This window comes from Scomber scombrus, chromosome 5 (genome assembly GCF_963691925.1).
Source record: "Scomber scombrus chromosome 5, fScoSco1.1, whole genome shotgun sequence".
Taxonomy (NCBI): domain Eukaryota; kingdom Metazoa; phylum Chordata; class Actinopteri; order Scombriformes; family Scombridae; genus Scomber; species Scomber scombrus.
Window position 1 is genome coordinate 34,371,547 of NC_084974.1, and position 13,226 is coordinate 34,384,772.

A 13,226-nucleotide genomic window follows, 5' to 3' on the forward strand; every position below is an offset into this window, starting at 1 on the left:
CAGCTTTAATGCTCAGAAACCAACAGACAGGCTTACAGACAGAAGGGAAAGCAGTTCAAATAAGGTTGAAACCAGCAGGAACAGGTAACAAGAGGAACAGGAACAGCATCTCATCATGATACAGGTTGATGGTCTACCTGCTGGCCATTGCTACCTGACGCACCTCCTTAGGTGCCTTTTATGCTGGTCTGCTCCTATGAACACATCTGAGGGCCTAAGCCGGTCATCAGCTGGGGACCACCAGTCATGGATGTTTTGCTCCTTTAACCCCAGTACATCTCCTGGTGGCGGAGCAATGGCAGGGATCTCCCCCTGCTGATGCCCTAGGTGTTGTCCGGCCCCCAACTCCTATGCTTCCTCCTTAGCCACAGCCAGAAGCCGCCTTTCTCCGCCTCTTCAGCCAGTTCTTTGATGGCTTTCTGATGCCCCCCTCCTGTGCATCCCATGTCACAGAGTAGGCGAGCAGTTGAGGAGTCGACAAATCCCTGACACCCCATGTCGACGGGGCACGTAATGGCCTCCCAGCCTGCCTCCCTGCACTCTGCCGCCAGATCTGTATACTTAGACCCCATCCGCTCGTTGGCAGCCTCTATACCCTCCTCCCACGGGACAGTGAGCTCCACCAACAGGACCGTCCTGCGTATCAAGATGCAGCAGCAGAGAGCAGACTCTCCTGAACCCAGCTGTGTGTCCATGAAGAGTGACTGGTCTATGGGTCTTCCTATTCTGTTTAAAGATGGAAAACCTGCTGATGGAAGGTAAGAACTTAAAAATGGTTGGTTGGCTGTTTGGGCCCCTCCCTACCTTATCGTGGTGAAGGGGTTTGCGTGTCCCAATGACCCTAGGAGCTCATTTGTCGGGGGCTTTATGCCCCTGGTAGGGTCTCCCATGGCAAACAGGTCCGGGGGGAGGGACCAGACAAAGTGCAGCTCACAAGACCCATTATGATGAGTACAATAAATGGTTCTTCGTTTCCCCTGCCTGGACGTGGGTCACCGCCCCCCCCCCCCCCCCCCCCCCCCCCCCCCCCCTGGAGCCAGGCACAGCCCGAAAAGGCAACGTGGGACCCCCTTCCCGTCGGCTCACCACCAGTAGGAGGGGCCAAAGGGGTCGGGTGCAATGTGAGCTGGGCGTCAAAGACCTGCAGAAGCTAGCTCTAGGGACGAGGAACATCACCTCTCTGGTGGGGAAGGATCCTGAGCTCAGGCTAGATATAGTCGGCCTCACCTCAACGCATAGCAAGGGCTCCGGGACCAGTCTTCTTGACTCTCTTCCACTCTGGAGTTGCCAGTGGTGAAAGGCGCCAGGCAGGGGTGGCAATACTTATTGCCCCCCGGCTTGGTGCCTGTATGTTGGAGTTTACCCCAGTGGACGAGAGGGTAGCCTTCGGGTGGGGGGACGGATTCTGACTGTTGTTTGTGCCTATGGTCCAAACCACAGTTCAGAGTATCCACCCTTCTTGGACTCCTTAGAGGGGGTGTTGGAGAGTGCTCCCTCTGGATAGCAGAGACTCAGTGAAGCTGGACAGTAGAGACTCGGTGAAGCTGGGCAGCAGTTCTTTGGTGTTAACTACATGTTTTTTTCACTTCTTTATTCATATCAGGATGCAGCAGCAGAGAGCAGACTCTCCTGAACCCAGCTGTGTGTCCATGAAGAGTGACCGGTCTATGGGTCGTGGTATTAAGTTTAAAGATGGACAACCTGCTGATGGAAGGTAAGAATTTAACATCCAGTAATCAGAGCAGCATTTACAGGAGTTCATTTAGTCATCATGACAGAACATCTTTAATAAGCTGAGTGCAGATTTGAGTCATTAAATGTCCTTAAACGTGATGTTTTCTCCACAGAGTTCAGCAGCAGAGCTCAGAGGTTCCCAGTGATCAGTCTGCACTGCAGCATCAAACACAGCTGGACTCCATATTTATGGTGTGTACATGTACTAACACACCTTTTACTATTAACTCCATCAACCACAGATGAAATAGTAAAGTAGCATTCAGGTCCTAACAGTGTCCATGCTGCTCTGTTTAGACCAGCAGGCCTTCAGACTGACACATGAATCACATGTTGTGTTCTACCAGTTTAAATGAAATGTTCACTTTATCTTTCTGTTCCAGCTGCTGGAGGAGAACATCGTCACTTTTGTGAAGAACGAGCTGAAGAGAGTCCAGAGGGGTCTGAGTCCAGATGACCCAGAATGCTTAGAGAGTCAGAGTGAGGATGAGGAGGTGTTGGACGGTGAGGAGGAAGAGCAGAGGAGGAGCAGCAGAGAGGCATTTCTGAAGATCACACTGCACTTCCTGAGGAGAATGAAGCAGGAGGAGCTGGCTGAGCGTCTGCAGAGCAGTAAGAGGATTTTAACAGATTTAACATGATGGAGAGGAAATGGAGGCAACATGGGAGAGGTTTATATTTCAAACTCTGCTGTAAATATGCTGCACACATCTGCATCAGATCAGAGGCTGTTTGTCCTCCACTGATGAGCTGAATAAAACTGATGGAGGAGGAAAAACTACACAGACACACTTACATGTTCAGATTTCTAGACTCTCTGTAGGATCCACTCACTGATTTCATTTGTTGTTTGTTCATTCAGGAACTCGTGCTGCAAAGTGTCGACGTAAACTCAAGTCTAACCTGGAGAAGAAGTTCCAGTGTCTGTTTGAGGGGATCGCTAAAGCAGGAAACCCAACCCTTCTGAATCAGATCTACACACCGCTCTACATCACAGAGGGAGGGACTGCAGAGGTCAATGACGAACATGAGATCAGACAGATTGAAACAGCATCCAGGAAACCAGACAGACCAGAAACAACAATCAGACAAGAAGACTTCTTTAAAGCCTCACCTGGAAGAGATGAACCAATGAGAACAGTGATGACAAAGGGAGTGGCTGGCATTGGGAAAACAGTCTTAACACAGAAGTTCACTCTGGACTGGGCTGAAGACAAAGCCAACCAGGACATACACTTCACATTTCCATTCACTTTCAGAGAGCTGAATGTGCTGAAAGAGAAAAAGTACAGCTTGGTGGAACTTGTTCATCACTTCTTTACTGAAACCAAAGAAGCAGGAATCTGCAGGTTTGAAGAGTTCCAGGTTGTGTTCATCTTTGACGGTCTGGATGAGTGTCGACTTCCTCTGGACTTCCACAACACTGAGATCCTGACTGATGTTACAGAGTCCACCTCAGTGGATGTGCTGCTGACAAACCTCATCAGGGGGAAACTGCTTCCCTCTGCTCGCCTCTGGATAACCACACGACCTGCAGCAGCCAATCAGATCCCTCCTGAGTGTGTCGGCATGGTGACAGAGGTCAGAGGGTTCACTGACCCACAGAAGGAAGAGTACTTCAGGAAGAGATTCAGAGATGAGGAACAGGCCAGCACGATCATCTCCCACATCAAGAAATCACGAAGCCTCCACATCATGTGCCACATCCCAGTCTTCTGCTGGATCACTGCTACAGTTCTGGAGGATGTGTTGAAAAGCAGAAAGGGAGGAGAGCTGCCCAAGACCCTGACTGAGATGTACATCCACTTCCTGGTGGTTCAGTCCAAACTGAAGAACATCAAGTATGATGAAGGAGCTGAGACAGATCAACACTGGAGTCCAGAGAGCAGGAAGATGATTGAGTCTCTGGGAAAACTGGCTTTTGAGCAGCTGCAGAAAGGCAACCTGATCTTCTATGAATCAGACCTGACAGAGTGTGGCATCGATATCAGAGCAGCCTCAGTGTACTCAGGAGTGTTCACACAGGTCTTTAAAGAGGAGACAGGTTTGTACCAGGACAAGGTGTTCTGCTTCGTCCATCTGAGCCTTCAGGAGTTTCTGGCTGCTCTTCATGTCCATCTGACATTCATCAAGTCTGGAGTCAATCTGCTGGCAGAAGAGCAAACAACATCCTGGTCTGAAGTGTTCGGAGGCAAATCAGCACGTTTCTACCAGAGAGCTGTAGACGAGGCCTTAAAGAGTCCAAATGGACACCTGGACTTGTTCCTCCGCTTCCTTCTGGGTCTTTCACTGCAGACCAATCAGACTCTCCTACGAGGTCTGCTGACACAGACAGGAAGTAGCTCACAGACCAATCAGAAAACAGTCAAGTACATCAAGAAGAAAATCAGTGGGAATGTGTCTGCAGAGAGAAGCATCAATCTGTTCCACTGTCTGAATGAACTGAATGATCGTTCTCTAGTGGAGGAGATCCAACAGTACCTGAGATCAGGAAGTCTCTCCACAGATAAACTGTCTCCTGCTCAGTGGTCAGCTCTGGTCTTCATCTTACTGTCATCAGAAAAAGATCTGGACGTGTTTGACCTGAAGAAATACTCTGCTTCAGAGGAGGCTCTTCTGAGGCTGCTGCCAGTGGTCAAAGCCTCCAACAAAGCTCTGTAGGTGCACACAGAACTATCCAGATTAATGTAGTTTCATCTTTGCTCAATGAAGAAAAGTAATGTTTGCAATTCTTTTGTTCTGCTGATTCTTCTCCAGGTTGAGTGACTGTAACCTCTCAGAGAGAAGCTGTGCAGCTCTGTCCTCAGTTCTCAGCTCCCAGTCCTCTAGTCTGAGAGATCTGGACCTGAGTAACAACAACCTGCAGGATTCAGGAGTGAAGCAGCTTTCTGCTGGACTGGAGAGTCCACACTGTGAACTGGAAACTCTCAGGTCAGTTTTATTATTGTGTATATAAAGTCATATTTTTGGCTTCTCCTCAGTTTTTAGTTCACATGAAGAGTTTATGATAAAAAGATTGAGTGTACTGTCTGAGCTGAAGTGATGTAACATCAAGTATACAGTAAGTAAAACTCCTTCCACACCAACATGTGAGGCAGGATTTATGTTTCTGTCATTTAATCTTCAATAAAGACTCAATGAGCATTAAGTCATGAAAGTCTAATATAATGGAAAGAATAACAGAAAATATATAACACAGAATTACTGTCATGTTCTCTACATGCAGGTGAACATAAAAAGCAGATCTGCTGCTCAGGAAATGTTTCAGATTTTCTCATCATTTAACTTTTTTGTGTAAAATACAAATTAAATGTTTAAACACTGAATTAAATTAAATTACAATATGATGGAAGATATTAAGTTGCCTAATTAAATGATTGTGATCACACAGTGAACATTGTTGGAATGAAAAATAAGAACTAAGTTAAAACATCAGTAAATTTCTCTGAAATCTTCTTTAGATATTCTGTGGAACAATATTTAACTTTAAAGGCATTTCTTCTTCACCATAAATCAGAATGCAGCCTCCAGCAGGAACATGTGCTTTCTCTCCTACTAAAATAAAATGTATCTGCATGACACCAACATACAGCAGGGGGCGCTGAGTGTCAACATAAAGGCCTGAAAGACAAAATACTGTTTATCTCATTAGATGAACTGTTGTGTGTGTTCAGTCTGTCAGCATGTCTGATCACAGAGGAAGGCTGTGCTTCTCTGGCCTCAGCTCTGAACTCCAACCCCTCCCATCTGAGAGAGCTGGACCTGAGCTACAATCATCCAGGAGACTCAGGAGAGAAACTTATGTCTGCTGGACTGGAGGATCCACACTGGAGACTGGACACTCTCAGGTATGGACAGACAGGTGGACACTCTCAGGTATGGACAGACAGGTGGACACTCTCAGGTATGGACAGATGGACACTCTCAGGTATGGACAGACAGGTGGACACTCTCAGGTATGGACAGACAGGTGGACACTCTCAGGTATGGACAGACAAATGGACACTCAGGTATGGACAGACAGATGGACACTCTCAGGTATGGACAGACAGATTGACACTCTCAGGTATGGACAGATGGACAGACACTCTGACTAACTGAGGGACTCTGGTTCATGTTTAATGGTGGATATGAGTGAAGGTGTATGAAGCTGATTGTGTCTTTGTCTCTTCCTCCAGGATGGACCATGGTGGACTGCAGACACTGAAACCTGGTCTGAGGAAGTGTGAGTGTGTTTTCAGTTTGATTCATGAGAACTTTGAGAACAGTCCTTCAGCAGCAAGGTGGCACTAACTATGTAGTTTATAAAGGAGAAGTGTTCCCTGGTGTGTCCCAGTATGGTATCTCTGACCCACAGAGACAGGAATAAAACATTATAATCACACATGATTAAATGTCCATTTCACTCACATCACCTAAAGTTACCAACAGTTAAAGTAAAGTTACCAATAAGTTAATGTGCTTAAAAAGAGACACCACCATATATATTTTAGTTATTGTGTCTTAATTCCTGATTTCACTGTAATCTGTTAGTTACTGCAATACCTAAACATGACAATAGATGGCGCATTAAGCACTATACACTGCTGAGAGACTAACAGCTGCATTTTACAAGCTAATACGTTTTACTTCATAATTTTGTTTTTTGTGTTAATGTTTATTTTCAGACATAAACGAACAATTTCAAATCCAAAAGGAAAAAAGCAAATCAACCAAGAATGAAACAAATAAAAGAAGCAAACAATGACATTCTTCTGTCAGTAACTGAGCCTGAAAAGGAGCAGGATGAAGTTTACACTTATTTAATTCCTGCCTCTAATTCACAACTTACATTTCTGTACCTGTGTTCCTGTGTAGTATATAGAAATATATTATCATTAATATTATTATCACTGTCATTACGTCTATATCACCATTATCATCTAGTCCTAGTATCATTATTATTATTACCATCATCATCATCATCATCATCATCATCACTTTCATAAATATTATCACCATTAACTCAAAGTAATATAAATAATAGTACACAAAGGACCAAGTCCATTGTCATCCACTCATTTTTGGACACAACCAAATCACATATAATACACATACATATAAATATACATATATAATAATAGCATCTTAATTCCTATACCTACTGAAGATCATTTCTTTGTACCTCTTTATAAAAATCTTAATGTTTGGACATTCCCTCAGTTCCACATTTAGACTGCTGCATAGCCTCACACCACAAACACAAATACAAAAGTTCCTCCTCATCGTTCGCACGCTAACAGTTTAGAAATAAGTCTGACCTCTTAGATTGTAGCCCTCCTCTCTTACACTGAACATGTTTTGGATATTTGCAGGCAGTTGGTTGTTTTTTGCTTCGTACATTGTTTGAGCTATTTGAAATTCCACCAGATCAGCAAACTTCAGTAAATGAGACAGTAAGAATAATGGATTTGAATGATCCCTGTACTCTGCATGATGGATGTTGCAAATTGCTCTTTTCTGAAGAATAAACAATGACTGTACATTAGATTTGTAATTATTGGCCCAAACTTCAGCGCAGTAACTTAAGTATGGTGAGACCAGTGAACAGTACAAAATGTGAAGCGCTTTATAATCCAGGACCTGTTTGGCTTCACTTAATACTGCAATGCTCCTTTTGGGATGTATATGTTTAATGTTTGCCTTCCAACAAAGCTTTTCATCAATTATGACCCCAACAAATCTATTTTCAGTAACCTGTTCAATATTCACACCATCTATCTGTATTTTTACTTGTTTGTTTCTTCTGCAGTGAAACAACATTACTTTAGTTTTATTCAAATTTAGTGACAATTTATTTTTATCAAACCAGGTTTTTAGTTTGATCATTTCCATGGTTACCATATCTTGTAGTTAATCATCACCCGAACAAAAACTATGAGTGTGATCCGCAGAAAGAACAAGCTTCAATACCTTTGATATGTGACATATGTCATAAAACATGTTGGTCCCAATACTGACCCCTGTGGGACCGCAGGTCCAAACATTTAGAGCAACTGTCACCTAACCTCACAAACTGCTGTCTGTTACTTTAATAACTTTGAATCCAAACCAAGACTTCTCCCCTAATCCCATAACGTTCCTATGTATTTAATAAGAGGATAACTCATTTTCTGAGATCCATTTTTAATAATACTGTTCAGAAAGCTCCATATTTCCTTCATATTGCCTGTTTGTTTCTAATAGTGTCCTATAGTACTCCTTCTTTCTTGCCCTCAACATGTTACTTCACTTATTTTTATACTTCTTATATTTATTTTCTGACTTTTGAGTTTTATATGTTATGAAGTCTCATTTATTAAACCCTTAGTTAGCCATGGACATTCAGCATGTTTTATTTGTTTAGTATATTGTTTTATTGGACAGTTTATATTATATAATGACCTGAACTGTTGAATTTACATTCAGACAAACATCAGACGCAGCTGGAATCAAGTTTCACTTTGAAAAACATTCTCATCTAAAGGTCCACTTACTCTGTATGTCCAAAGCTTTCAGTCACATCTCATGGTCTTCCTCAGTGATGGAGGGTCTCAGTTGTCATGGAGATGGTTTAAGTTTGAATGGTTTCAGTAAAGTAGTTAATAAATCAACAGATGATAAACTGCAGCTGTATTGTGTCTCGTTCTCTCCATCAGATGCCTGTGAACTGGAACTGGATCCAAACACAATGAACAGAAAACTCAAACTGTCTGATAACAACAGGAAGGTGACACATGTGGAGCATCAGTCATATCCTGATCATCCAGACAGATTTGACCCCTTACCTCAGCTGCTGTGTAGAAATGTTCTGACTGGTCGATGTTACTGGGAGGTCGAGTGGAGAGGAGACGTTAATATATCAGTGAGTTACAGAAGAATCAGAAGGAAAGGAGGCAGTGATGACTGTTTGTTTGGAGAGAATGATCAGTCCTGGAGTCTGAGGTGCTCTGATGGTGGTTACTATGTCTGTCACAATAGCAACTATACACCCATCTCCTCCTCCTCCTCCTCCTCCTCCTCCTCCTCCTCCTCCTCCTCCTCCTCCTCCTCCTCCTCCTCCTCCTCTGTCTCTAACAGAGTAGCAGTGTATGTGGACTGTCCTGCTGGCACTCTGTCCTTCTACAGAGTCTCCTCTGACTCACTGATCCACCTCCACACCTTCAACACCACATTCACTGATCCTCTGTGTGCTGGGTTTATGTTCTACTACTATGGTTCCTCAGTGTCTCTGTAGGAGGAGCAGAGAGGAGTAAAGAGGAGTAAAGAAGAGCAGAGAGGAGTAAAGAGGAGTAGAGAGGAGCAGTGAGGAGTAAAGAGGAGCAGAGAGGAGCAGAGAGGAGTAAAGAGGAGCAGAGAGGAGCAGAGAGGAGTAAAGAGGAGCAGTGAGGAGCAGAGAGGAGCAGCAGCATCACACTGACCCTTAATGAGACACAGATGGTTAAACAGAGCTGCAGTACCTCTTCACACCAGCAGGGTGGGTTTGGATATAATGATCAGTCCTGGAGTCTGAGCTGCTCTGATGATGATGGTTACTCTGCACTGTGAAGCAGATCTGTGTCTCAGACTCAAACACTCAGTTATTTTTCCTTCTACATGATTCATTGATTAGTCTCAGTTGACTCTGCTGTTGTTACTGTCAGGATCCAATGAGCAGCATGCAGCTCTATTCATGTTTAATCTAATAACATCTGTCCAGCTGTGGAAGCCCACAGTGTTTTTGTGCTTGTATTTTATCTGATGATCAATAAAAACTATTCATGGTGTTATTGTTGAAAGCTTCCTCACTTTACTGACACAATGGATAATATAACAAGCTTTATAATACAACACATTGTTAAAGATGAAACCAGACAGCAGTGTGTAGTCGGCTCACATCTCAGATGTCTATGAGTTGTTAACAGCTCCACCAAATACTGATGTTTCCCTCTAAACTTCTCACATGCTTTCATTTCAATAAATGTTCAAATGATCCAATATTTCAGCAAAAAGTCCAAAAACTGAAACTATTAGTGTATCAGAACTTAGTTTGTTCTTCTTTCCCATTAATCATCTCACCTCCCCTCACATTTATCTGCTGACCCTCTGGAGGGGCCCCAGCCCTAGGTTGGGAACCCCTGGCCATTAAGACCAGGGACCAGTGTGAAACAGGAAGTCCATGTGGACAGCAGGACTCTGGAGGAGCTGCAGACTGATGATAACGTTTCCACGGCGACCAGCTTCATCAGCTGCTCTGTGATTGGTCCAACAAGTTTTCTATTGAACGTTCCCTAAAGAACATTTTAAGAACGTTGTATAAATGTTCCCAAAACGTTCTAATAACCAGATGAAATAACGTTTTTATAAAGTAATGTTTACAATGTTCCCCTAAAGTTCCCATTTGGTAGAATTTTGGGAAACCTTCCCACAACGTTCTAAGAAAGTTCTATAAATGACGGTTTTGATATAACATTCCTAAAACGTTCTAATAACATGATAGTTGTAACGTTATTTGAGGGTAATTTTCTAACTTTCCCCAGAGGTTCCTGCACCAAGAGAAGTTATTACACATCTGCCATACAAAAATAATAATAATACAAATGTTGCATCATTCCCCACAATATAATCATACTTACCTTTGCCTCCAACTGAACACCACAAACACAAAGGACATGATGGTGGATTTCCAAAAGTCCAAGCTCCTTTTTCAGCCAATGAACTTTCGTGGGGTGGATATTGAGGTAATGCTAACATACAAATATCTGGGAGATCACCTGGACAACAAGTTGTACTGGTCCCCTAACATAGATACACTCTACAGAAAAGGACAAAGGCTCAGATCCTTAGACATCTACTGTTCCATGCTGCAGTCTGCTGGGGAGGCAACATAAAACAGAAAGATGGATGTGGGTCTTGGTCCTCTTCATAGCGCCTTGGTGGAATGGAAGTGATGAGGCAGAGATCCACTGATCCAGCTACGTTGCAGAACTGAAAGATTCTGGAAATGTTTCATACGAACTGCCATCAGAATACATCATTCGTTTTGTTGAGCTACAAAGCAATTGAATTTGCCTTTGAGAATCAATAAGTTCTATTCTATTAATTCCTCTTCCTCTCCACCTCACACACACATCATCATTGATGGCTATGTAGCAGTTTGATTGAAAAAGCAACAAAAGAGAATTGTTACCTATTCAGTACAGTTACAGGCAACATGTAACTTCCACCTAATGGCATCAGCTGATACTCTATGTAATGAATGTGATCCCTGAGGGTGGATGGGGGCAGCACAACAATGTTTTTGCCCTCTGGTCATATTTGGTTTGTTTTATCTTTAATGGACAGGTTGTAATGGATAATGCACAGCCAGGTGGTCTGTGGTCACTCTGGAGGATAAAGATCCTGACAGGATGATCAGGGTTAGGATCAGTATCCTGATGCAAAGCACAGAGGTCTTCATCCCCCTTGAAGAGGTTTTCTTCAATAATAAACAACTCACTGTATTATCCTGCTTATTACATTTTTCATATGATTGTATTAAATTAAAGATTAAGTTTATTCCTCTGAATGAAAATGATCGCACGTTGTTATGGACACAGAGCAATGATCTGTTACATAGCTAAAGTCTGCTAGCAAGACTTTTACAAATGATTTTGTTCCATTTATTCCTAACATTTATCTAACTTACTATTTATATATCTAACATTTATCTAACTTACTATTTATATATCTAACATTTATCTAACTTATTATTTATATATCTAACATTTATCTAACTTACTATTTATATATCTAACATTTATCTAACTTACTATTTATATATCTAACTATTTATATATCTAACATTTATCTAACTTACTATTTATATATCTAACTATTTATATATATAACTATTTATATATCTAACATTTATCTAACTTACTATTTATATATCTAACATTTATCTAACTTACTATTTATATATCTAACATTTATCTAACTAACTATTTATATATATAACTATTTATCTAACTAACTATTTATATATATAACTATTTATATATATAACTATTTATATATATAACTATTTATCTAACTAACTATTTATATATATAACTATTTATATATCTAACATTTATCTAACTTACTATTTATATATCTAACATTTATCTAACTTACTATTTATATATCTAACATTTATCTAACTTACTATTTATATATCTAACATTTATCTAACTTACTATTTATATATCTAACATTTATATATATAACTATTTATATATCTAACTATTTATATATATAACTATTTATATATCTAACATTTATCTAACTTACTATTTATATATATAACTATTTATATATCTAACATTTATTCCCAAAACCTTCCAATAACCTGATGACATAACCATTATTGGGTCATGTGGACGATACCAACTGCTTGTTTGGCTCTGAATTCCTGTCACTAGCCTACTGGACTGCTTCAATATCACACAGCATGTTAAAGGTCCCCCCCACACCAAAGGCCACACACTGGACCGTGTGTACTCCATCAGCACAATCTCCTCCCATCTTCAGTGCTTGGACCTTGCTCTGTCTGACCACCATGCTATCCTCTTCACTGTTCTTGTCTCCCTGGCAGCTCACAACATGGACCATCACATACAGGACCATCAAGACAGTTAGTACACCAGCCATAACCAACTTCATAACAACCCACCTGGCCTTTGCTCATCCCAACACCCTTTTTGATAGGCTGGCTGCTCACTGCAACTCCTTATCCTGCTGGCTTGACTCTCTTGCCCCCCTCAAAACCCGGACTGCCTTATATACCCGTCTTGCCCCCTGTTATCTCCTATATTTTTGTATTTTGTATCATAATTTAACTTACGGTTTTAACTTATTGTTGATTATGGCACACTCATTAACAAGAACATTAAAACTGGCAACATGTCAAAAAGGTTGCCTACCCCTGATCTAGATGTTGTCTATTTATGTTTAGAATGGATTCAGGAAGGAAGAGATCCAAATATACCCGTCTGTGGAAAAGAGCAAAGAGAAGATGCCAGCATCAGGCTGAGAATGTTGTGAGTCTATCCTCAGAGCGTCCTGCAGTGCCCTCAGTGGCCACTGTTATCAATCCCCAGCAAGCACAACCCTCTGCCTTTGAGCAAACACAACCGACTACCTTTCAGCACCCCGGTATCACCTCTGATCAAGGACAGCCCACTGCTATTGAGCAAGCACATCAAAGCTACACATTTGAAAGGGAAAATTCATCCCAGCTGGTGCACAAATATCAGATTATGAGAAGTGTTACAGTTCTGGAGGTTTTAGAGGTTCTGGAGGTAGTTTTAGAGTTTCTGGAGGAGGTTTTAGAGGTTCTGGAGGAGGTTTTAGAGGTTCTGGAGGAAGTTTTAGAGGTTCTGGAGGAGGTTTTAGAGGTTCTGGAGGTAGTTTTAGAGGTTCTGGAGGTAGTTTTAGAGGTTCTGGAGGTTTTAGAGGTTCTGGAGGAAGTT

General features: G+C 41.9%; 1 protein-coding gene across 1 annotated transcript; it reads left to right on the plus strand.

Moving 5' to 3' along the window:
* Nucleotides 1–5,819: 5,819 nt before the first annotated feature.
* LOC133981117 (stonustoxin subunit beta-like) lies at nt 5,820–8,989 on the plus strand. The gene is made up of 2 exons (XM_062420001.1): nt 5,820–5,959; nt 8,412–8,989. The coding sequence occupies exons 1-2, from the start codon at nt 5,914–5,916 to the stop codon at nt 8,987–8,989; spliced, it is 624 nt and encodes a 207-aa protein (XP_062275985.1). The 5' UTR covers nt 5,820–5,913.
* The last annotated feature ends 4,237 nt before the right edge of the window (nt 8,990–13,226 follow it).

Coding starts and splice junctions, on each gene's coding strand:
- LOC133981117 (XM_062420001.1), top strand. CDS start 5,914: ATGGACCATGGTGGACTGCAGACACTGAAACCTGGTCTGAGGAAGT. Junction 5,960..8,411: donor GAAACCTGGTCTGAGGAAGT/GTGAGTGTGTTT, acceptor TCTCTCCATCAG/ATGCCTGTGAACTGGAACTG.